General features: G+C 44.8%; 1 protein-coding gene across 1 annotated transcript in view; it reads left to right on the top strand.

Moving 5' to 3' along the window:
* LOC128700818 (glucose dehydrogenase [FAD, quinone]-like) overlaps nucleotides 1–25311 on the top strand; it is a 212991-nt gene that overhangs the window by 155149 nt on the left and 32531 nt on the right. Inside the window, exon 10 of the mRNA XM_070101832.1 lies at nucleotides 24185–24342. Coding sequence (XP_069957933.1) covers nucleotides 24185–24342 — 158 coding nt within the window. The remainder of the gene's footprint in view (nucleotides 1–24184; nucleotides 24343–25311) is intronic.

The following is a 25311-nucleotide window of genomic DNA, read 5'->3' as shown; positions in this document are numbered from 1 at the left end:
CATATCATAAAAGTCTTTGAAAGGGTCCTAAGAAGCAAGATCACCACCCATCTAGAAACCCATCAGTTACACAACCCAGGGCAACATGGATTTAGAACAGGTCGCTCCTCTCTGTCTCAACTATTGGATCACTACGACAAGGTCCTAGATGCACTAGAAGACAAAAAGAATGCAGATGTAATATATACAGACTTTGCAAAAGCCTTCGACAAGTGTGACAATGGTGTAATGGCGCACAAAATACGTGCTAAAGGAATAATAGGAAAAGTCAGTCGATGGATCTATAATTTCCTCACTAACAGAACACAGAGAGTAGTCGTCAACAGAGTAAAGTCCGAGGCAGCTACGGTGAAAAGCTCTGTTCCACAAGGCACAGTACTCGCTCCCATCTTGTTCCTCATCCTCATATCCGACATAGACAAGGATGTCAGCCACAGCACCGTGTCTTCCTTTGCAGAAGACACCCGAATCTGCATGACAGTGTCTTCCATTGCAGACACTGCAAGGCTCCAGGCGGACATCAACCAAATCTTTCAGTGGGCTGCAGAAAACAATATGAAGTTCAACGATGAGAAATTTCAATTACTCAGATATGGTAAACACGAGGAAATTAAATCTTCATCAGAGTACAAAACAAATTCTGGCCACAAAATAGAGCGAAACACCAACGTCAAAGACCTGGGAGTGATCATGTCGGAGGATTTCACCTTCAAGGACCATAACATTGTATCAATCGCATCTGCTAGAAAAATGACAGGATGGATAATGAGAACCTTCAAAACTAGGGAGGCCAAGCCCATGATGACACTCTTCAGGTCACTTGTTCTATCTAGGCTGGAATATTGCTGCACACTAACAGCACCTTTCAAGGCAGGTGAAATTGCTGGCCTAGAAAATGTACAGAGAACCTTCACGGCGCGCATAATGGAGATAAAACACCTCAATTACTGGGAGCGCTTGAGGTTCCTAAACCTGTATTCCCTGGAACGCAGGAGGGAGAGATACATGATTATATACACCTGGAAAATCCTAGAGGGACTAGTACCGAACTTGCACACGAAAATCACTCACTACGAAAGCAAAAGACTTGGCAGACGATGCAACATCCCCCCAATGAAAAGCAGGGGTGTCACTAGCACGTTAAGAGATCATACAATAAGTATCAGGGGCCCAAGACTGTTCAACTGCCTCCCAGCATACATAAGGGGGATTACCAACAGACCCATGGCAGTCTTCAAGCTGGCACTGGACAAGCACCTAAAGTCGGTTTCTGACCAGCCGGGCTGTGGCTCGTATGTTGGTTTGCGTGCAGCCAGCAGTAACAGCCTGGTTGATCAGGCTCTGATCCTCCAGGAGGCCTGGTCACAGACCGGGCCGCGGGGGCGTTGACCCCCGGAACTCTCTCCAGGTAAATTCCAGGTAATGATGTCCAGTGATTCTTCTTTGACTCTTTCGTGCCACTCCTCCCACTTATTTGTTATTTCATCAGCATTGGTGTACCATACTTTCAGTTTCCTCTCCAGCACTGTGTTTTGGGGGTCCTGTGAGGGTGGGAGACCTGGCAGTGTACTATGGGATTCTATAGCTGAGTGTTGGGTGGGAGCTGTGGGTGTGGATTGTGGTTTGTGTTGGGATAGCGTGATTGGTCGTGGGATTCTGGGGATGGTTCTATGTGTGCTTGTTCTTGTTTCTCTGCCCTGCTCTGGTTGTGTGTGTGTGAGGGAGAGAGAAACGGAAAGAGAGAAGGGAAGAGTTAATGGGGTGTATGAGTGAGCAAAGAGGGAGAGTGAGGAATGGAGGGAGAAGGAGAGAAAGAGAGAGAGAGAGAGAGAGAGAGAGAGAGAGAGAGAGAGAGAGAGAGAGAGAGAGCGAGAGAGAGGGAGAGGGAGAGGGAGAGGGAGAGAGAGAGAGAGAGAGAGAGAGAGAGAGAGAGAGAGAGAGAGAGAGAGAGAGAGAGAGAGAGAGCGAGAGAGCGAGAGAGAGAGAGGGGGGCTCAGTTCTCCAGAGGTAGTTGGACCCCCAGCTATCAGTGATGCAGAACAGGTGCTAATAACACGACCTTACTACTACCACAATAAGGTGATTACCTCACGTTTGGCAGCAGTGTGGTCGTCTGTTTCCTTTCTCCTGTCGTTGTAGTATCCTGATGGCATTCTAGCAGAGTTCATCTTAGCTATTTACACTCACTGTCATCCACTCTCAACATATAACGTCCACACAATCTTCTAATATCTTCACTCTCCCGTGTGAGGTCACCAATTGACCTGGTGAACACTTTACACTTGTTTGAGGAAAACACCGTAAATCCCGAGAGTTCTGGATATTTTCCCTTTGATTTCTTTATTTTATTACATATTTTTTTCTTTTCTTTCCCCTTCACTTAATGGCTTGTTTTATTATTTACTAACTTATCTTGCACTTACCTCTCTGTCTTTGGGTCACACTTATTCTGTTTGAATTTTAGTTATGTTGGCCTGTGGCAACACCGCCTACACCCCGCACTAGGCCTCCTGCCTCTCTCTTCAGGAACTGACATCACTTTCAGATTGTTTTATGTAAATAGTAGTCCTCACCTCCCTTTTCTGATTTAGGGCAGCTTGTATTACACTTCTCGGGTTGTTCACTGAACCTGACACTTTCGATGATCCTTGCAATAGCCAAGGTAGGGCAGAAAACACTAAAAATTCATGAGCACTGTGTGATGCTGTTACTCTTGGCGGCATCGTGTGTGTGTGTGTGTGTGTGGACTCACCTATTTGTACTCACCTATTTGTGGTTGCAGGGGTCGATTCATAGCTCCTGGCCCCGCCTCTTCGCTGATTGCTACTAGGTCCTCTCTCTCTCTCTGCCCCATGAGCTTTATCATACCTCGCCTTAAAACTATGTATGGTTCCCGCCTCCAATACGTCACTTTCTAGGCCATTCCGCGGCGTGACTACTCTATGACTGAAGAAATACTTCCTAACATCCCTTTAATTCATCTGAGTCTTCAACTTCCAATTGTGACCTCTTGTGTCTGTGTCCCATCTCTGGAACATTCCGTCTTTGTCCACCTTGTCTATTCCGCGCAATATTTTATATATCGTTATCATGTCTCCCCTGACCCTCCTGTCCTCCAGTGTCGTCAGGCCGATTTCCCTCAACCTTTCTTCGTAGGACAATCCCCGTAGCTCTGGGACTAGTCTTCTTTAAATCTCGTGTTGAGCTCCTGACATACCTCCCGGTCGTTTCTTGTGAATTCCCCATCACCCTTCCTCAGTCTGATTACCTGGTCCTTGACTGTTGTTTTCCTCCTGATATGGCTGTACAACAGCTTCGGGTCAGTCTTGACTTTCGATGCTATGTCATTTTCACATTGTCGCTGAGCCTCCCTTCTTATCTGTGCATATTCGTTTCTGGCTCTTCGGCTAATCTCTTTATTTTCCTGAGTTCTCTGTCTTTTGTACCTTTTCCATTCTCTAGTACACCTAGTTTTTGCCTCCCTACACCTTTGGGTGAACCAAGGACTCGTTCTGTTCTTCCCATTATTTCTGTTTCCCTTGGGAACAAACCTATCCTCTGACTCCTTGCATTTTGTTGCCACATAGTCCATCATTTCTTGTACTGGTTTTCCTGTCAGTTCCCTCTCCCACTGAATGTCTTGAAGGAAGTTCCTCATGCCTGAGTAGTTCCCCCTTTTGTAGTTTGTTTTTTCCCACCCTATTCCTGCTACTCTCTCCACTTGGAGCTCAACTATGAAGTCGAAGCACAGAACCACATGATCACTAGCTCCCAGGGGCCTTTCATACATCATATCCTCGATGTCCGAACTACTCAAGGTGAATACAAGGTCCAGTCTTGCTGGTTCATCCTCTCCTCTCTCTCTGGTAGTGTCTCTAACATGTTGAGGCATGAGGTTTTCCAGTACCACATCCATCATCTTGGCTCTCCATGTTTTGGGACCCCCATGGGGCTCCAGGTTTTCCCAGTCAATCTCCTTGTGATTGCAGTCACCCATAACTGTAACTTTGCTCCCCCCATGTGTGCTCTCCTGGCCACCTCGGCTAGTGTGTCGACCATTGCTCTGTTGCTCTCATTGTATTCTTCTCTTGGCTTCCTGCAGTTCTGTGGTGGGTTGTACATTACTGCAATTATCACCTTATGTCCCTCAGACTGGATTGTTCCTACTAAGTAGTCCCTTTCGCCCGTGCCATCCATTCCTTCCATTTTCTCAAAACCCCACTGGTTTTTAATGAGCAGTGCAACTCCTCCTCCCCCTCTCCTCCCTCTGTCTTTCCTGAGGATTTGATATCCGGATGGAAAGATTGAATCTGTTATTATTCTGGTGAGTTTTGTTTCTGTGAGTGCTATTATGTCTGGGGATGTCTCCTTGATTCTTTCGTGCCACTCCTTATACTTATTTGTTATTCCATCTGCATTTGTATACCACGTCTTCAACTTCTTTTCTAAGACTGTGGTTTGGGAGGTGTATTGGGGTTGGGGAAGTGGGAGACCTGATAAGGAACTATGGGTGGTTGCTGTGGGGGTGGAGTTTGTAATGCAGTGGGTGGGGGCATTGGATGTGGCATGGGTGTTTTGGTTTAGAGTGTTTGGTTGCACTGGGGTTGACCTGGTTGGGAGGCTTCTATAGGAAGTTGTGAGGGAGGCTGTATTTGATCTTCCTGTGTCTGGGATCTCCTGTCTGTCTTTTCCATCCCCTCTCTTTCCTCCTTTCGCTTTTGTATCATCTGTCTCAGTTTCTGCCTTTCTTCTTGTGTTCTGTCGCGGTCGAGATACACCTTCCTGTATGCCGGCATGTCCCTCAATCGTGCTTTCTCCTGCAGGATCCTGTTCTGAGTCAATTCTGCCTTGAAGGTGACTTTCACTGGCTGGGTTCTTTTTTTTACAAACCCCCCTATTCTCCAAAAATTTTCCAGCTGGGTCATGTCGTCTTCTCCTATTGCTTTCATGATGCTTTCAATTGCTTTTATTCCCCTTGTTTTCTTGCTTCATATGTTTCCCCTTCAACTTCCTGAAGCCCATACACAAAGACTGACCTCACCCTTTCATTCTCCCACTGCATATCCCTGTGTATCCCCTCATTCAATTTGATTTCCTCCATTGCAACTTTCCTTTCTTCAGTTTCACTAGCTAATGTACTCTGGCTTAGTGGCCTGTCATTTTCCCTTCTCGGCTTTCCCTGGGCTCTGCTGTGGTCTGTTAGGGCCTCCACATATAGCTTAGCTCTTTCATTTACTACAGTCTCCACTGATAGAGTTTCTACAAGCAGTTTTGCTCCTTCTTTCCCTACAGTCCCCTTATTTGTGACTGAGGTAGCAGTCTCTGTTGCCAATCCCAAAATGTTCTTTAGTTCTTTAGGCTGTTTCAGATTTTTCAGTTCCTCTTCTAAACTCTGTATCCTGGCCTCTGCTGCTTTGACTTGCACCTCCCACTTCCTGCTTTCCATATCTATCCTCTCTTCCATTCTCATGCTAAGTTCTTCTAGTTTCTTTTCCCATTCATGTTCCCTTTTTACGAGCTCTGCTGCCCAATCTTCCTTTGCAGCTTCCTCCTCCTGTCCCTTGGTTTTTCTTGTTGCTCTCTTGCAACCCATTTTTGTTTTATCCTGATTGCCTCAGAGTGGGAAACCTATGTAATTCTGTGTGTTAGGTTAGTAGTGTGTATGTCAGAGTGTGGGGGGGGGGGAGGTAGAGGAGGAACTGTGGCTATGTGGGAGAGGAGTGGGGAGGGGGCGTGGGAAGGAGGGAGAAGCAAGTGGGTGAGTGGAAGAGGGAGAGGGGGAAGGAGGGAGAGGTGGGGAGGGGAAGGGTGATAGAGGGAGGGGAGGGATCATGGGAAGGAGTGAGATGTCGGTGGGGAGGGGGAGGGTGAAAGAGGGAGGGGAGGGATCAGGGGAAGGAGTGAGATTTCGGTGGGGAGGGGGGGAGTGTATGTGTGAGTCTGGCTATGTGTGTGTGTGTGTATGTGTGTGTGTGTGTGTGTGTGTGTGTGTGTGTGTGTGTGTGTGTGTGTGTGTTGAGTGTGTGTTGTGTGTGTGTGTGTGTGTGTGTGTGTGTGTGTGTGTGTGTGTGTGTGTGTGTGTGTGTGTGTGTGTGTTTTGTGTGTGTGTGTGTTTGTGTGTGTGTGTGTGTGTGTGTGTTGTATGTGTTGTGTGTGTGTGTTGTATGTGTGTTGTGTGTGTGTGTGTTGTGTGTGTGTTGTATGTGTGTTGTGTGTGTGTGTGTGTGTGTGTGTGTGTGTGTGTGTGTGTGTGTGTGTGTGTGTGTGTGTGTGTGTGTGTGTGTGTGTGTGTGTGTGTGTACTCACCTATTTGAGTGTGTGTATGTGCGTGTGTATGTATGTGTGTGTGTGTGTGTGTGTGTGTGTGTGTGTATGTGTGTGTGTGTATGTGTGTATGCGAGTGTGTGAGGTAGGTGACTTGTGCGGTGTAATGTGAGTCTCAGTGGTCCTTTGACCACAACTTTTTGTGACCTGACCCCCACCCTCCTGGGACTTGACCCCACCTACTTACAATGTTGCCCTTAAAAGCTTACCTGCCACCTAGCTTATAGTAAGTTACTCGCCTTGTTCATTGAATTACCAATTGCTAATCCTTACTGAATACTTGAGGGCCTATTCTTTACCTGGAGTTTACCTGGAGAGAGTTCCGGGGGTCAACGCCCCCGCGGCCCGGTCTGTGACCAGGCCTCCTGGTGGATCAAAGCCTGATCAACCAGGCTGTTGCTGCTGGCTGCACGCAAACCAACGTACGAGCCACAGCCCGGCTGATCAGGAACTGACTTTAGGTGCTTGTCCAGTGCCAGCTTGAAGACTGCCATGGGTCTGTTGGTAATCCCCCTTATGTGTGCTGGGAGGCAGTTGAACAGTCTCGGGCCCCTGACACTTATTGTATGGTCTCTTAACGTGCTAGTGACACCCCTGCTTTTCATTGGGGGGATGTTGCATCGTCTGCCAAGTCTTTTGCTTTCGTAGTGAGTGATTTTCGTGTGCAAGTTCGGTACTAGTCCCTCTAGGATTTTCCAGGTGTATATAATCATGTATCTCTCCCTCCTGCGTTCCAGGGAATACAGGTTTAGGAACCTCAAGTGCTCCCAGTAATTGAGGTGTTTTATCTCCGTTATGCGCGCCGTGAAAGTTCTCTGTACATTTTCTAGGTCGGCGATTTCACCTGCCTTGAAAGGTGCTGTTAGTGTGCAGCAATATTCCAGCCTAGATAGAACAAGTGACCTGAAGAGTGTCATCATGGGCTTGGCCTCCCTAGTTTTGAAGGTTCTCATTATCCATCCTGTCATTTTTCTAGCAGATGCGATTGATACAATGTTATGGTCCTTGAAGGTGAGATCCTCCGACATGATCACTCCCAGGTCTTTGACGTTGGTGTTTCGCTCTATTTTGTGGCCAGAATTTGTTTTGTACTCTGATGAAGATTTAATTTCCTCATGTTTACCATATCTGAGTAATTGAAATTTCTCATCGTTGAACTTCTTATTGTTTTCTGCAACCCACTGAAAGATTTGGTTGATGTCCGCCTGGAGCCTTGCAGTGTCTGCAATGGAAGACACTGTCATGCAGATTCGGGTGTCATCTGCAAAGGAAGACACGGTGCTGTGGCTGACATCTTTGTCTATGTCGGATATGAGGATGAGGAACAAGATGGGAGCGAGTACTGTGCCTTGTGGAACAGAGCTTTTCACCGTAGCTGCCTCGAACTTTACTCTGTTGACGACTACTCTCTGTGTTCTGTTAGTGAGGAAATTATAGATACATCGACCGACTTTTCCTGTTATTCCTTTAGCACGCATTTTGTGCGCTATTACGCCATGGTCACACTTGTCGAAGGCTTTTGCAAAGTCTGTATATATTACATCTGCATTCTTTTTGTCTTCTAGTGCATTTAGGACCTTGTCGTAGTGATCCAATAGTTGAGACAGACAGGAGCGACCTGTTCTAAACCCATGTTGCCCTGGGTTGTGTAACTGATGGGTTTCTAGATGGGTGGTGATCTTGCTTCTTAGGACCCTTTCAAAGATTTTTATGATATGGGATGTTAGTGCTATTGGTCTGTAGTTCTTTGCTGTTGCTTTACTGCCCCCTTTGTGGAGTGGGGCTATGTCTGTTGTTTTTAGTAACTGTGGGACGACCCCCGTGTCCATACTCCCTCTCCATAGGATGGAAAAGGCTCGTGATAGGGGCTTCTTGCAGTTGTTGATGAACACAGAGTTCCATGAGTCTGGCCCTGGGGCAGAGTGCATGGGTATGTCATTTATCGCCTGTTCGAAGTCATTTGGCGTCAGGATAACATCGGATAGGCTTGTGTTAATCAAATTTTGTGGCTCTCTATGAGAGACCATTCACAATCAGCTTGGCGGTTAATTGGAACTTGTAACCCCACACCCTCACAACCACTCATAAGTGAGTACAGTATTTGCAATGCAGCTGTAACAGCCTGTAGATTGTCCAGCTCGATGTGACGTCCTAGCGTAGATCCACCTCAATTTCTTCTCGTTAATAATGCACCCTATTCACTGTATTTCTCTCACTGACACACAATTGTTTCACTTTATTAACTTTCTTGGGTGACACGTTACAACGTCGCCTTACCATTCACACCAGCCTGCCCCTCTGTCTGCGCCACCACGTTTACTTTCTAGATCACTTACAAAATTGTGGCTCTCCCCACACTTTTGTGGCTCAGGCAGATTGTAAATCGCTTCTAGATTGTTCACTACCCTAACACACTTAGCAACAAATTGCAGAACACTTGGGTAGCCCTCAAAAACACTTACATTCGCGGAGCATGGAAGGCGTGACTCGTGCGCTCAGTGTCCTTACTGTGTGTACTCGCCTAGTTGTACTCACCTAGTTGAGGTTGCGGGGGTCGAGTCCGAGCTCCTGGCCCCGCCTCTTCACTGATCGCTACTAGGTCACTCTCCCTGAGCCGTGAGCTTTATCATACCTCTGCTTAAAGCTATGTATGGATCCTGCCTCCACTACATCGCTTCCCAAACTATTCCACTTACTGACTACTCTGTTTACCTGGAGTTTACCTGGAGAGAGTTTCGGGGGTCAACGCCCCCGCGGCCCGGTCTGTGACCAGGCCTCCTGGTGGATCAGCGCCTGATCAACCAGGCTGTTGCTGCTGGCTGCACGCAAACCAACGTACGAGCCACAGCCCGGCTGATCAGGAACTGACTTTAGGTGCTTGTCCAGTGCCAGCTTGAAGACTGCCAGGGGTCTGTTGGTAATCCCCCTTATGTGTGCTGGGAGGCAGTTGAACAGTCTCGGGCCCCTGACACTTATTGTATGGTCTCTTAACGTGCTAGTGACAACCCTGCTTTTCATTGGGGGGATGGTGCATCGTCTGCCAAGTCTTTTGCTTTCGTAGTGAGTGATTTTCGTGTGCAAGTTCGGTACTAGTCCCTCTAGGATTTTCCAGGTGTATATAATCATGTATCTCTCCCTCCTGCGTTCCAGGGAATACAGGTTTAGAAACCTCAAGCGCTCCCAGTAATTGAGGTGTTTTATCTCCGTTATGCGCGCCGTGAAAGTTCTCTGTACATTTTCTAGGTCGGCAATTTCACCTGCCTTGAAAGGTGCTGTTAGAGTGCAGCAATATTCCAGCCTAGATAGAACAAGTGACCTGAAGAGTGTCATCATGGGCTTGGCCTCCCTAGTTTTGAAGGTTCTCATTATCCATCCTGTCATTTTTCTAGCAGATGCGATTGATACAATGTTATGGTCCTTGAAGGTGAGATCCTCCGACATGATCACTCCCAGGTCTTTGACGTTGGTGTTTCGCTCTATTTTGTGGCCAGAATTTGTTTTGTACTCTGATGAAGATTTAATTTCCTCATGTTTACCATATCTGAGTAATTGAAATTTCTCATCGTTGAACTTCTTATTGTTTTCTGCAACCCACTGAAAGATTTGGTTGATGTCCGCCTGGAGCCTTGCAGTGTCTGCAATGGAAGACACTGTCATGCAGATTCGGGTGTCATCTGCAAAGGAAGACACGGTGCTGTGGCTGACATCTTTGTCTATGTCGGATATGAGGATGAGGAACAAGATGGGAGCGAGTACTGTGCCTTGTGGAACAGAGCTTTTCACCGTAGCTGCCTCGGACTTTACTCTGTTGACGACTACTCTCTGTGTTCTGTTAGTGAGGAAATTATAGATACATCGACCGACTTTTCCTGTTATTCCTTTAGCACGCATTTTGTGCGCTATTACGCCATGGTCACACTTGTCGAAGGCTTTTGCAAAGTCTGTATATATTACATCTGCATTCTTTTTGTCTTCTAGTGCATTTAGGACCTTGTCGTAGTGATCCAATAGTTGAGACAGACAGGAGCGACCTGTTCTAAACCCATGTTGCCCTGGGTTGTGTAACTGATGGGTTTCTAGATGGGTGGTGATCTTGCTTCTTAGGACCCTTTCAAAGATTTTTATGATATGGGATGTTAGTGCTATTGGTCTGTAGTTCTTTGCTGTTGCTTTACTGCCCCCTTTGTGGAGTGGGGCTATGTCTGTTGTTTTTAGTAACTGTGGGACGACCCCCGTGTCCATACTCCCTCTCCATAGGATGGAAAAGGCTCGTGATAGGGGCTTCTTGCAGTTGTTGATGAACACAGAGTTCCATGAGTCTGGCCCTGGGGCAGAGTGCATGGGTATGTCATTTATCGCCTGTTCGAAGTCATTTGGCGTCAGGATAACATCGGATAGGCTTGTGTTAATCAAATTTTGTGGCTCTCTATGAGAGACCATTCACAATCAGCTTGGCGGTTAATTGGAACTTGTAACCCCACACCCTCACAACCACTCATAAGTGAGTACAGTATTTGCAATGCAGCTGTAACAGCCTGTAGATTGTCCAGCTCGATGTGACGTCCTGGCGTAGATCCACCTCAATTTCTTCTCGTTAATAATGCACCCTATTCACTGTATTTCTCTCACTGACACACAATTGTTTCACTTTATTAACTTTCTTGGGTGACACGTTACAACGTCGCCTTACCATTCACACCAGCCTGCCCCTCTGTCTGCGCCACCACGTTTACTTTCTAGATCACTTACAAAATTGTGGCTCTCCCCACACTTTTGTGGCTCAGGCAGATTGTAAATCGCTTCTAGATTGTTCACTACCCTAACACACTTAGCAACAAATTGCAGAACACTTGGGTAGCCCTCAAAAACACTTACATTCGCGGAGCATGGAAGGCGTGACTCGTGCGCTCAGTGTCCTTACTGTGTGTACTCACCTAGTTGTACTCACCTAGTTGAGGTTGCGGGGGTCGAGTCCGAGCTCCTGGCCCCGCCTCTTCACTGATCGCTACTAGGTCACTCTCCCTGAGCCGTGAGCTTTATCATACCTCTGCTTAAAGCTATGTATGGATCCTGCCTCCACTACATCGCTTCCCAAACTATTCCACTTACTGACTACTCTGTTTACCTGGAGTTTACCTGGAGAGAGTTTCGGGGGTCAACGCCCCCGCGGCCCGGTCTGTGACCAGGCCTCCTGGTGGATCAGCGCCTGATCAACCAGGCTGTTGCTGCTGGCTGCACGCAAACCAACGTACGAGCCACAGCCCGGCTGATCAGGAACTGACTTTAGGTGCTTGTCCAGTGCCAGCTTGAAGACTGCCAGGGGTCTGTTGGTAATCCCCCTTATGTGTGCTGGGAGGCAGTTGAACAGTCTCGGGCCCCTGACACTTATTGTATGGTCTCTTAACGTGCTAGTGACACCCCTGCTTTTCATTGGGGGGATGGTGCATCGTCTGCCAAGTCTTTTGCTTTCGTAGTGAGTGATTTTCGTGTGCAAGTTCGGTACTAGTCCCTCTAGGATTTTCCAGGTGTATATAATCATGTATCTCTCCCTCCTGCGTTCCAGGGAATACAGGTTTAGAAACCTCAAGCGCTCCCAGTAATTGAGGTGTTTTATCTCCGTTATGCGCGCCGTGAAAGTTCTCTGTACATTTTCTAGGTCGGCAATTTCACCTGCCTTGAAAGGTGCTGTTAGAGTGCAGCAATATTCCAGCCTAGATAGAACAAGTGACCTGAAGAGTGTCATCATGGGCTTGGCCTCCCTAGTTTTGAAGGTTCTCATTATCCATCCTGTCATTTTTCTAGCAGATGCGATTGATACAATGTTATGGTCCTTGAAGGTGAGATCCTCCGACATAATCACTCCCACTCTGTGGCTGAAGAAATACTTCCTAACATCCCTGTGATTCATCTGTGTCTTCAGCTTCCAACTGTGTCCCCTTGTTACTGTGTCCAATCTCTGGAACATCCTGTCTTTGTCCACCTTGTCAATTCCTACTGTGTGTGTGCGTGTGTGTGTGTGTGTGCGTGTGTGTGTGAGTGTGTGTGTGTGTGTGTGTGTGTGTGTGTGTGTGTGTGTGTGTGTGTGTGTGTGTGTGTGTGTATGTGTGTGTGTATGTGTGTGTGTATGTGTGTGTGTATGTGTGTGTGTATGTGTGTGTGCATGTGTATGTGTACTCACCTATTTGTACTCACCTATTTGTGGTTGCAGGGGTGGAGTCTTAGCTCCTGACCCTGCCTCTTCACCGGTTGGGTCCTCTCTCTCCCCACTCCATAAGCTTTATTAAACCTTGTCTTAAAACTATGTATGGTTCCTGCCTCCACTACATCAGTTTCTAGGCTATTCCACTGCCTGACAACTCTATGACTGAAAAAAATACTTCCTAATATCTCTCTAACTCATCTGTGTCTCCCTTGACCCTCCTGTCCTCTAGTGTCGTCAGGCCGATTTCTCTTAATCTTTCTTCATAAGACATTCCCCTTAGCTCTGGAACTAACCTTGTCGCAAACCTTTGCACTTTCTCTAGTTTCTTGACGTACGGGTACGGGTTCCAAACAGGTGCTGCATACTCCAGTATGGGCCTGACGTACACGGTGTACAGTGTCTTGAACGATTCCTTATTAAGGTATTGGAATGCTGTTCTCAGGTTTGCCAGGCGCCCATATGCTGCAGCAGTTACATGGTTGATGTTTGCTTCTGGAGACATGCTCGGTGTTATACTCACTCCAAGATCTTTCTCCTTGAGCGAGGTTTGCAGTCTTTGGCCACCTAGCCTATACTCTGTCTGCGGTCTTCTGTGCCCTTCCCCTATCTTCATGACTTTGCATTTGGCGGGATTAAATTCGAGAAGCCAGTTGCTGCACCAGGTGTCCAGTCTGTCCATGTCTCTTTGAAGTCCTGCCCGGTCCTCATCTGATTTAATTCTCCTCATTAACTTCGCATCGTCTGCAAACAGGGACACTTCTGAGTCTAACCATGAGTCTAACTGTGTGTGTGTGTGTGTGTGTGTGTGTGTGTGTGTGTGTGTGTGTGTGCACTCACCTAGTTGCGGTTGCAGGGGTCGATTCACAGCTTCTGGCCCTGCCTCTTCACTGATCTCTACTGTTTAACTATCCCTTCTCCATGAGCCTTATCATATCTCTTCTTAAAGCTCTGTATGGTTCGTGCCTACTCTACATCACTTTCCAGACTAATCTGCCTCCTGATTATTCCACATCCACACATTCCATCATCTCATTTACTGATCTCCCTGCCAGTTCTCTGCCCCCTGAACCTCATGCAAGAAATTCTTCTTGCCTGTGTAGACCCCTATCTTGTAGTTTGGCTTCATTCGTCCGGCCACTCCTGCTTTCCTCTCCCTTGTATCTCTACTATGTACTCGAAGCTCAGAACCACGTGATCACTGGTCCCATAGGGGTCTTTCATATGTGATGTCCTCACTGTCTACACTACTCAAGGTGAATACTAGGTCCAGTCTTGCTGGTTCGTCCTCTCCTCTCCTCTGCTCTCTCTCTCTGGTAGTCCCTTACATGTTAGAACATGAGATTTTTCAGTACTGCCTCCATCATCTTAGCCCTCCAAGTTTCTGGGCCCCCATGTGGCTCCAGGTATTCCCAGTCATCTACAATCTGTAGCTTTGCCCTGCTCGCATGAACCCTTCTGGCCACTTCAGCCAGCGTGTCAACCATTACTCTGTTACTCTAATCATATTCTTGCCTTGGCTTCCTGCTATTCTGTGGTGGGTTATACTTCACTGAAATTACTACCATGGGACCTTCAGACTGAAGTGTTCCTATTATATAGTCTCTTCCTTCTCCTCTGTCTCTTCTTTCCAGCTCCTCAAAATCCCATTGGTTATTGAAGAGCATTGCTTCTCCTCCTCCCCCTCTGTCTTTCCTGGTGGTCTGAAATCCCGTTAGAAAGATGGCATCTGTTATCATTCCTGTGAGCTTGGTTTCTGTGAGAGCAATGATAACCGGTGATGCCTCTCTGATTCTTTCATGCCATTCCTCTCACTTATTCCTTATTCCATCAGCGATGGTGTACCATTCCTTCAGTTTCCTCTCCAGCACTGTGTTGGGATAGCATGTTTGGCTGTGGGGCTCTCAGGGTGATTCAGTGTGTTTGCATTTGGTGATCTGCCCGGCTCTGGTTCTCCTATGCTGACTCTATCTTTATCTCTCTTTCTAGCCCATTTTGTTTCTGTTTCCTCTCACTCAGCTCCTGTCATTCTGTTCTTGTTCTGTCGCAAGCTAGGAAAACCTTCTGTTAAATTGATTTCTTCGCCTATGGTTTCTCTTGCAGGATCCTGTTCCATACTGTTTTTGTCTTAAAAATCAGTTTGATCAGCCGATTTCTCTTCTTCAAGTACCCCCCTATTCTCTGAAAATTTATTATCTCAGTCATGTCCTCCTCACCTATTTCTTTGATGTTGTTTTCAACCTCTTATTTACTTTCTGCTTTCTGTCCTTCGCTTTGCTCTCCTGAAGCCCATTTCCTCTCCTCCTCCCATTACCTTTCCCTCTGTGTCTCTGTGTCCCATATGTACATAGCCATTGTCTCCCTTATTTTTTCCAGTAACTCTTGGTGGCTTGGTCATGCCTCTGCATGACCAAGCTGTAATCTTCACTACCTGCACCCCCTCACTTACTGCTATCACTCCTAACAGCTCTTCCCCTTTATTTCTCGGCCTTGCTTGGTGGACTGATAGGGCCTTTGTGTAAGTCTTGTCTCCTTCCTTTCCATTGGGCCCCTTGTTTAATAGAGGTGTACCTACTTCAGATGCCATGTCTCCTCTGGGGACTAGCCCAGTAACTCACTTCCTCATATTTACCTCATATTCTGAGGCCCTTATCTTGGCTTCTACAGCTTCAGCTCTTGACTCTCATTTCTTCTTCTTGGCCTCCATCCTCTTCTAAATTTTCACAGAAAGCTCACTTTGCTTTCCCACTCTTCTTCCATCCTTTTGCATTGCTCTTCCATCCATTTTTCCTTTCCAAGCCCATCTTCCTCTGATCCCCTGAGTCCTCGACTTCCTCTCTGGGCCCAATTATTTTATTTTTTTATGGGTTAGGCTTTGAAGTGTGTGTGTTTGCTGTTTATGAGTGTGTGTGTGTGTGTGTGTGTGTGTGTGTGTGTGTGTGTGTGTACTCACCTAGTTGTGGTTGCAGGGGTCGATTCACAGCTTCTCACCCCACCTCTTCACTGGACGCTACTAGGTCACTCTTCCTGCTCCATGAGCCTTATCTTATCTCTTCCTAAAGCTATGTATGGATCCAGCCTCCACTACATAACTTCTCAGACTATTCCACTTCCTGATAACTCTGTGACTGAAGAAATACTACCTAACATCCCTGTGATTCATCTGAGTCTTCAACTTCCATCTGTGACCCTATGTTACTGTGTCCCATCTCTGAAATATCCTGTCTCTGTCCACCTTGTCGATTCCTCTCAGTATTTCATATGTTATCATATCCCCTCTATCTCTCTTGTACTCCAGTGTCGTGTGGGTTCTAGACTGGTGTTGCATAGTTTAACAAGGGTTTAACGTACACAGTGTACAGGGTCCTGAACCATTCCTTATTAAGATGTCCCTGTTTGCAGACAATGTGAAGTTGATGAGAAGAATCCAATTAGATGAGGACCAGGCAGAACTACAAAGGGATCTGTACAGATTGCAGGCGTGGTCCAGCAAATGGCTCCTGGAGTTCAACCCCGCTAAATGCAAAGTCATGAACATTGAGGAAGGAAAAGAAGACTATAGACAGAGTACAGTCTAGAGGGACAGGGACTACAAACCCCACTCAAGGATCTTTTTCCTTGAGTGAGGTTTGTAGTCCCTGGCCCCCTAGACTGTACTCTGTCTCCAGTTTTCTTTGCCCTTCCTCAATGTTCATGACTTTGCACTAAGTGGGGTTGAACTCCAGGAGCCAGTTGCTGGACCACGCCTGCAGTCTGTACAGATCCCTTTGTAGTTCTGCCTGGTCCTCATCTAATTGGATTCTTCTCATCAACTTCATATTGTCTGCAAACAGGAGCACTTCAGAGTCTATTCCTTCCATCATGTCGTTCACAAATACCAGACACAGCACTGGTCTAAGGACTGACCCCTGTGGAACCACGCTCATCATAGGCACCCACTCTGACACCTCACCACGTACAACAACTCTGTTGTCTTCCTGACAGGTATTCCCTGATCCATTGTAGTGCCTTCCCTGTTATCCCTGCCTGATCCTCCAGCTTTTGCACTAATCTCTTGTGTAGAACTGTGTCAAACTCCTTCTTACAGTCCAAGAAAATGCAATCTACTCACCCCTCTCTCTCTTGTCTTACTGCTGTCACACTGTCATAGAACTTAGGTCGATATCATTGTCTTGTGGATGAATGCAGAGGTGTCTTGTGGAGAATGTTGCACCTGACTTCGTCACAACACGTCGTAAATGTTTGTTGTAATATTCACATGGTTACACATGTCATTCGATACCATCACTTGCTCATAGTCTCGTGGAATTATCCACTGCAGGAAGAACACGGATACGCATTAACACTATGTGATTAATTCTACTGCAAATTTCCTGACTCATATAAGTGAACTAGACTAACTTTCATAGTTTCCTGAGATTGTCAGAATGAACAAGAGTCAAAACGCAATGATCACTACTGACTCTTTGTCTTTTACCAATAAGAAGAGGATAGCATGTCTTGTGACACTGGTACGAACATATGTGTTCAATTAATTTGTTTGCGAGGAACTAAGACTCCATCAGCCTCTTCCAGGAGGGCTAAGTCCCTCAGAGGGCCGAAGGGGGCAGAGAGGACTGAGAGATACCTCCTCTACTGGAGAATTTTCTCCACACTGGGGGCAGGCAAAGTGAGCCGTTGGTGAATTATTCATCTCTTAATATTATTTCAATTTTCTCACTCACCACCGCTGCTGATTTTCTTTTCTTAACAACTTTATTCTATGGAATTTCTGGAGAATCACTAAGTTTGTTTTCAACACTGTGTAATTCTAATGGCACTAGTTTATCTATTGTCCACTTGTTCACTGCACCTTTACCATCAGTGTCAATAATCATTATGTTACCAGGTCTTAAGGACATATGATTTACAGGAACACCAGCTCCATAGAAGTGTTTTCTCATTGAGGTGAGATAGTCTTCTCTCCAAATTTTCTCCCAACATCCAATCACTTTATTCAGGTGTTTGAATTTATACCTGAGTTGCTCAGGTTCGAGGTAAGTAGGATCCTCCATGATTTCTTTATCATTCATGGGAGGAACAGGTTCGAGCCTTCTGCCATAGAGTAAATTAGATGGACTTAACACTTCCAAATTGTCCGGATCATCGGTAACAGAAGTTAGATGTCTGTTGTTGACTCTATTTTCTACTTCAGTTACGACTGTTCGAAATTCTTCTAAGTCGATTCGCTGACGATGAAGAGTCTTCCTTAAACAACGTTTTACGATGCCGATCATTCTTCATATAATCCGCCGTGCCATGGAGATTTAGGAGGAACGTATCTCCAACGAAAACTGCCTTGATTCAGCATCTGTTGTACTTCTGGTTGATCAAAGATCTTGCTTATATAAGCAGCACCAGCAACAAAGTTCGTTGCATTGTCTGAAATCATCAGTCTGGGACATGCCCTTCTGGCTGCAAACCTTCTGAATAATCTGATAAAGGTTTCAGCAGACACGTCAGTGGCTACTTCTAGATGTACTGCTCTAGTTGTAGCACAAGTGAACAAACAGATGTACACCTTGATGGGAACTTTGTCAACTGTTTTGGTTAAAATTATTGGTCTAGTGTAATCTACACCTGTCACCCCATATGGAGTGACATGACAAACTCGCTCAGCGAGATATGGAGGTGGACCTGGATACTGACATACTCGCATATTTTGTCTACCTAGAGGTATCCAGTAGGATTGTCGTATATGACAAAGTGTGTCAGCTACCCCACCATGTAACACGTTACTGTGGGAGTTTTTAACAATCAGGCTTGTTAGCCAATGATTTTTGGGGAATCAATATAGGATGTATGGCTTATTTAGGTAGTAAAGAATTGTAAATTCCTACACAAATATCCCGCACATAGAAGAGAGGAGTTTACGACGACGTTTTGGTCCGACTTGGACCATTTAGAAAGTCAGTGTGACTTTGTAAATGGTCCAAGTCGGACCGAAACGTCGTCGTAAGCCCCTCTCTTCTATGTGCAGGTTATTTGTGTATCATTCCAGTCACGGTATTGTGCCTTTTTTTGTTATTTGTAAATTCTTCCTCGACATCTTATAATCTTTTCAGAGTCTAGATAAAGTCCCAAAGAATTAATCAAATTAGGTTTCTTTGGGGATTTATCCTGAGTTTCCAGAAGTCTTTTCTCTGTAGAGAAGACTCTTTATGTATTTGTTTTACCCAATACTTGATGTATCTAGGAAATTCATAATTAGGCTTTGTTCTTTCAATAAATTTGAAGATAAAACTATAACTCTTAAGAGTTTACCCAAAGATGAGAATTTAGATCCATCAATGACTATTTTTGGTGTGTCTGCTGTATTTAAGCAGATTATTTCTGCTTTGTTCAAACAGATTGTTTCCTCTGCCATTATGTGAACTTTTTGCTGAGGCCAGTTATTTTCGTTAGAAAGCCAGTTCGGTCCGTGGAGCCATAATTTATTATCCACAAATTTCTTGAGTGGGACACCACGTGACAACATGTCAGCTGGATTCTCTTGGGTAGAGACGTAAAGAAAGGGATAATCACTCTGCATCTCTTTTATTTCTGCTACTCTGCTCTGTTCATAGACCAGCTTACTCTTATTATTTCTTAACCACTGGAGAACTGCTTCATTATCACTCCAGATCACGGTTTTTTCAATAGTGAGATGATCAAGTACTTTGTTGAGATAGACAGCTAATTTTGTACCTACATAGAGTGCTGTCAGTTCCAATTGCGGTACTGTTCTGACCTTCAAGGGTGCTACCCTGGCCTTTGAAGTAATTAGTGTACTTCCTTCAGCATTACTAATGTAAGCTACAGCGCCATAACCTCTGGTTGACGCATCACAGAACACATGTAATGTGTACTTGTTTCCCTCTTGACCTATTTGTCTGGGAAATTTAATTTGATGAAGTTGCTTAAACTCCCTGGATATTTCATCCCATGCTTGACTCATTTCTAGAGGCAAGTTCTCATCCCATCCAATTTTGAGCTTCCATGCATCTTGCATAAGCATTTTACCCTTTATGGTGAACATTAAAATGGTATAAAATACCGACAGATTGTTAGGTAAGACACATATGCAACAGTTAGGTATCTTTATTTCGAAACGTTTCGCCTACACAGTAGGCTTCTTCAGTCGAGTACAGAAAAGTTGATAGAAGCAGAAGATACTTGAAGACGATGTAATCAGTCCATCACCCTTAAAGTTTTGAGGTGGTCAGTCCCTCAGTCTGGAGAAGAGCATTGTTCCGTTGTCTGAAACAATATGAAGTTGAAGTGACAGGATGGAGCCTTTATATAGTGCCAGGAGGTGAGACGTAGGTTGCTTTGGGAGGGCAGGTCCCTCTCAAACCCAGCCGTTCTCACTAGTAGAGGTCGAAGTTGATGGTCTGTACCAAGATACCCTTGTGTTGCAGTGTCTGACAGAATGAACATTAAAATGGTATAAAATACCGACAGATTGTTAGGTAAGACACATATGCAACAGTTAGGTATCTTTATTTCGAAACGTTTCGCCTACACAGTAGGCTTCTTCAGTCGAGTACAGAAAAGTTGATAGAAGCAGAAGATACTTGAAGACGATGTAATCAGTCCATCACCCTTAAAGTTTTGAGGTGGTCAGTCCCTCAGTCTGGAGAAGAGCATTGTTCCGTTGTCTGAAACAATATGAAGTTGAAGTGACAGGATGGAGCCTTTATATAGTGCCAGGAGGTGAGACGTAGGTTGCTTTGGGAGGGCAGGTCCCTCTCAAACCCAGCCGTTCTCACTAGTAGAGGTCGAAGTTGATGGTCTGTACCAAGATACCCTTGTGTTGCAGTGTCTGACAGAATGAACATTAAAATGGTATAAAATACCGACAGATTGTTAGGTAAGACACATATGCAACAGTTAGGTATCTTTATTTCGAAACGTTTCGCCTACACAGTAGGCTTCTTCAGTCGAGTACAGAAAAGTTGATAGAAGCAGAAGATACTTGAAGACGATGTAATCAGTCCATCACCCTTAAAGTTTTGAGGTGGTCAGTCCCTCAGTCTGGAGAAGAGCATTGTTCCGTTGTCTGAAACATTATGAAGTTGAAGTGACAGGATGGAGCCTTTATATAGTGCCAGGAGGTGAGACGTAGGTTGCTTTGGGAGGGCAGGTCCCTCTCAAACCCAGCCGTTCTCACTAGTAGAGGTCGAAGTTGATGGTCTGTACCAAGATACCCTTGTGTTGCAGTGTCTGACAGAATGAACATTAAAATGGTATAAAATACCGACAGATTGTTAGGTAAGACACATATGCAACAGTTAGGTATCTTTATTTCGAAACGTTTCGCCTACACAGTAGGCTTCTTCAGTCGAGTACAGAAAAGTTGATAGAAGCAGAAGATACTTGAAGACGATGTAATCAGTCCATCACCCTTAAAGTTTTGAGGTGGTCAGTCCCTCAGTCTGGAGAAGAGCATTGTTCCGTTGTCTGAAACAATATGAAGTTGAAGTGACAGGATGGAGCCTTTATATAGTGCCAGGAGGTGAGACGTAGGTTGCTTTGGGAGGGCAGGTCCCTCTCAAACCCAGCCGTTCTCACTAGTAGAGGTCGAAGTTGATGGTCTGTACCAAGATACCCTTGTGTTGCAGTGTCTGACAGAATGAACATTAAAATGGTATAAAATACCGACAGATTGTTAGGTAAGACACATATGCAACAGTTAGGTATCTTTATTTCGAAACGTTTCGCCTACACAGTAGGCTTCTTCAGTCGAGTACAGAAAAGTTGATAGAAGCAGAAGATACTTGAAGACGATGTAATCAGTCCATCACCCTTAAAGTTTTGAGGTGGTCAGTCCCTCAGTCTGGAGAAGAGCATTGTTCCGTTGTCTGAAACATTATGAAGTTGAAGTGACAGGATGGAGGCTTTATATAGTGCCAGGAGGTGAGACGTAGGTTGCTTTGGGAGGGCAGGTCCCTCTCAAACCCAGCCGTTCTCACTAGTAGAGGTCGAAGTTGATGGTCTGTACCAAGATACCCTTGTGTTGCAGTGTCTGACAGAATGAACATTAAAATGGTATAAAATACCGACAGATTGTTAGGTAAGACACATATGCAACAGTTAGGTATCTTTATTTCGAAACGTTTCGCCTACACAGTAGGCTTCTTCAGTCGAGTACAGAAAAGTTGATAGAAGCAGAAGATACTTGAAGACGATGTAATCAGTCCATCACCCTTAAAGTTTTGAGGTGGTCAGTCCCTCAGTCTGGAGAAGAGCATTGTTCCGTTGTCTGAAACAATATGAAGTTGAAGTGACAGGATGGAGCCTTTATATAGTGCCAGGAGGTGAGACGTAGGTTGCTTTGGGAGGGCAGGTCCCTCTCAAACCCAGCCGTTCTCACTAGTAGAGGTCGAAGTTGATGGTCTGTACCAAGATACCCTTGTGTTGCAGTGTCTGACAGAATGAACATTAAAATGGTATAAAATACCGACAGATTGTTAGGTAAGACACATATGCAACAGTTAGGTATCTTTATTTCGAAACGTTTCGCCTACACAGTAGGCTTCTTCAGTCGAGTACAGAAAAGTTGATAGAAGCAGAAGATACTTGAAGACGATGTAATCAGTCCATCACCCTTAAAGTTTTGAGGTGGTCAGTCCCTCAGTCTGGAGAAGAGCATTGTTCCGTTGTCTCACCTCCTGGCACTATATAAAGGCTCCATCCTGTCACTTCAACTTCATATTGTTTCAGACAACGGAACAATGCTCTTCTCCAGACTGAGGGACTGACCACCTCAAAACTTTAAGGGTGATGGACTGATTACATCGTCTTCAAGTATCTTCTGCTTCTATCAACTTTTCTGTACTCGACTGAAGAAGCCTACTGTGTAGGCGAAACGTTTCGAAATAAAGATACCTAACTGTTGCATATGTGTCTTACCTAACAATCTGTCGGTATTTTATACCATTTTAATGTTCATTCTGTCAGACACTGCAACACAAGGGTATCTTGGTACAGACCATCAACTTCGACCTCTACTAGTGAGAACGGCTGGGTTTGAGAGGGACCTGCCCTCCCAAAGCAACCTACGTCTCACCTCCTGGCACTATATAAAGGCTCCATCCTGTCACTTCAACTTCATATTGTTTCAGACAACGGAACAATGCTCTTCTCCAGACTGAGGGACTGACCACCTCAAAACTTTAAGGGTGATGGACTGATTACATCGTCTTCAAGTATCTTCTGCTTCTATCAACTTTTCTGTACTCGACTGAAGAAGCCTACTGTGTAGGCGAAACGTTTCGAAATAAAGATACCTAACTGTTGCATATGTGTCACACCCTTTATGGTAATTGGTGAGACGAGTCTTAGAGGATCAAAACATTGTGATACCTCTGACAGTAAACTACGTTTAGTGAGTGTACTGCATGATTTATTGTTTATCTTTTTGAGACTCAAAGTATCTTCCTGTGTGTTCCAATTAAGTCCCAGCATATTGTTGCAATCAGGAATTTCAGTTTCAGGGAAATCTTCTTTGATAAGTTCCCTTAATTGTGTTGAATTTGTATTCCACATCCTTAGAGGCATATTTGCTTCTTTCATCTCCTTGTTAGCTTCTCTGTATAAGGATTTCAAATCCTCCTCTTTATTCACAGTACCTTGAAGATTGTCCACATAGAAACTTTTCTTTAAGATTTCTTTGAAGGGACTTTCAGATTTCTTCAAATGTGTATTTAGAGTAGCTTCTAGTAAGAATGGAGAGGATGTTGCACCAAATAATACTGATTTGAAACGATATGTTTTCACTTTGAGGATCATGTGGATTTTCTGGCCACAAGAATCGAGTACAATCTCTGTCTATTTCTTGTAAGCCTACTCTTAATTAAAAAAACTTTGGAAATATCAGCCGTGTAGGCATATGGATTTGTGCGAAATTTCATAAGCACGTCTCCAAACTTCTCAGTTAACTTTGACCCCGAAACTCTCTCCAGGTATAAAACTGGACACTTCCAGATATATTTCCTCTTTACTTACCTTCTAGTGTAGCATTTCCCGATATATTTCTAACGGCCACTATTATGTAGAGAAACATTCATGAACTCACCGGTTCGTATTATCCTTGTGCCGCCATCTTTGTTTCTCCTTGCGCTTCCCCCGCCTCGCTTGCCCATATTCATTTTAGGAAAATTATTAAAATTTTCTACACATCTATTACAAATATTAAATAGTAGTGGGAATGTAAATTTTAATTAAATTATAACAGCTTTAATCATCTGGTTGATGAGACAATAACATGACTCACGAAATCGTAATGACACGATTGCAAACAAACCATACCACGGGCGGGGATAGAACCCGCGATCAGAGTCTCAAAACTCCAGACCGTCGCGTTAGCCACTGGACCAGCTAGCCACAATAAGATTCGTCCAACTAGGTATATTTCTACACCATAGGAAGGTTAGCACAGGCACCACTGTGACCACAAATGCAAGTTTTTTGTGGCTAGCTGGTCCAGTGGCTAACTCGACGGTCTGGAGTTTTGAGACACTCTGACCGCGGGTTCTATCCCCACCCGTGGTATGGTTTATTAGACAATAACATATAAACATTCATTAATATTGTTCACACATATGTATTTATAATTTATTTTTGGTCATGACTACCCAGGAGCGCTGACACTGGCGGTGTCCAGTGAAGCCTACGCTTGGCCGGTGACGGGGTCTGGAGAGCCTCTCTGGCCGGAGTTACAAGTAGCCTTTACTCCCTTTACTCTCGGTAGTGACTTCGGAATATTAAGCCCACACATTCTCGGCATCAAGAAAGATGTAAGTTTCCTTCTTTATTCTCTTTCCTTACATGTTTTATCACTTTTTTTATCCCTCTTTCCCACCCTTTCATCGTTTTTTAAACTGAACTTTGTTCCATGTGATAAGTTACTTTAAGTCATAATTGTAATGTACTTTATTATTAGATTACATTAATTCTGTTTTTTTAATTCCAATACAGAGAAAAGGGCTTTAAACTTTATAAATATTGATTTACTAATAAGCAGAGTTCTCGAACAATTGTCATTATTTGTCAGTAAACAAAATTGTTTCCAAGTTGGCCTATATCTGAAAAATAAAAATATTTCTGTCACTGCGCGATCCTAGAAAGGTGTCCCCTGTCTCACAACCCCAGCCCTCTGCGTCTCAGTGCACACGACTGGAACACTACAGAGTCCACACGACTGGAACACTACAGAGTCCACACGACTGGAACACTACAGAGTCCACACGACTGGAACACTACAGAGTCCACACGACTGGAACACTACAGAGTCCACACGACTGGAACACTACAGAGTCCACACGACTGGAACACTACAGAGTCCACACGACTGGAACACTACAGAGTCCACACGACTGGAACACTACAGAGTCCACAGGACTGGAACACTACAGAGTCCACACGACTGGAACACTACAGAGTCCACACGACTGGAACACTACAGAGTCCACACGACTGGAACACTACAGAGTCCACACGACTGGAACATTACAGAGTCCTGTATTAAGTGATAATATATTTAAACATTAGCTTTGAAGATTTGAAGGGAATCAGAAGAGACATTCACAACTCATTTGGAAGCTAATATCCAAATTTCTTCAATAAAAATTGTAAATTAGGTTACACACAGACCAAATCTAATTAAAACATTTCCTAGGGACCCTAGCTACCTAAAATAGGTTCCTAGGTTAACTAAATAAAATCAAATACTGTAAAACCAATTTAATTAATAAAATTGGCATATG

Source organism: Cherax quadricarinatus, chromosome 79 (assembly GCF_038502225.1).
Source record: "Cherax quadricarinatus isolate ZL_2023a chromosome 79, ASM3850222v1, whole genome shotgun sequence".
In the NCBI taxonomy this organism is placed as follows: domain Eukaryota; kingdom Metazoa; phylum Arthropoda; class Malacostraca; order Decapoda; family Parastacidae; genus Cherax; species Cherax quadricarinatus.
Note: the sequence above shows the minus strand (reverse complement) of the source record. Positions and strands in the feature narration are given on the sequence as shown.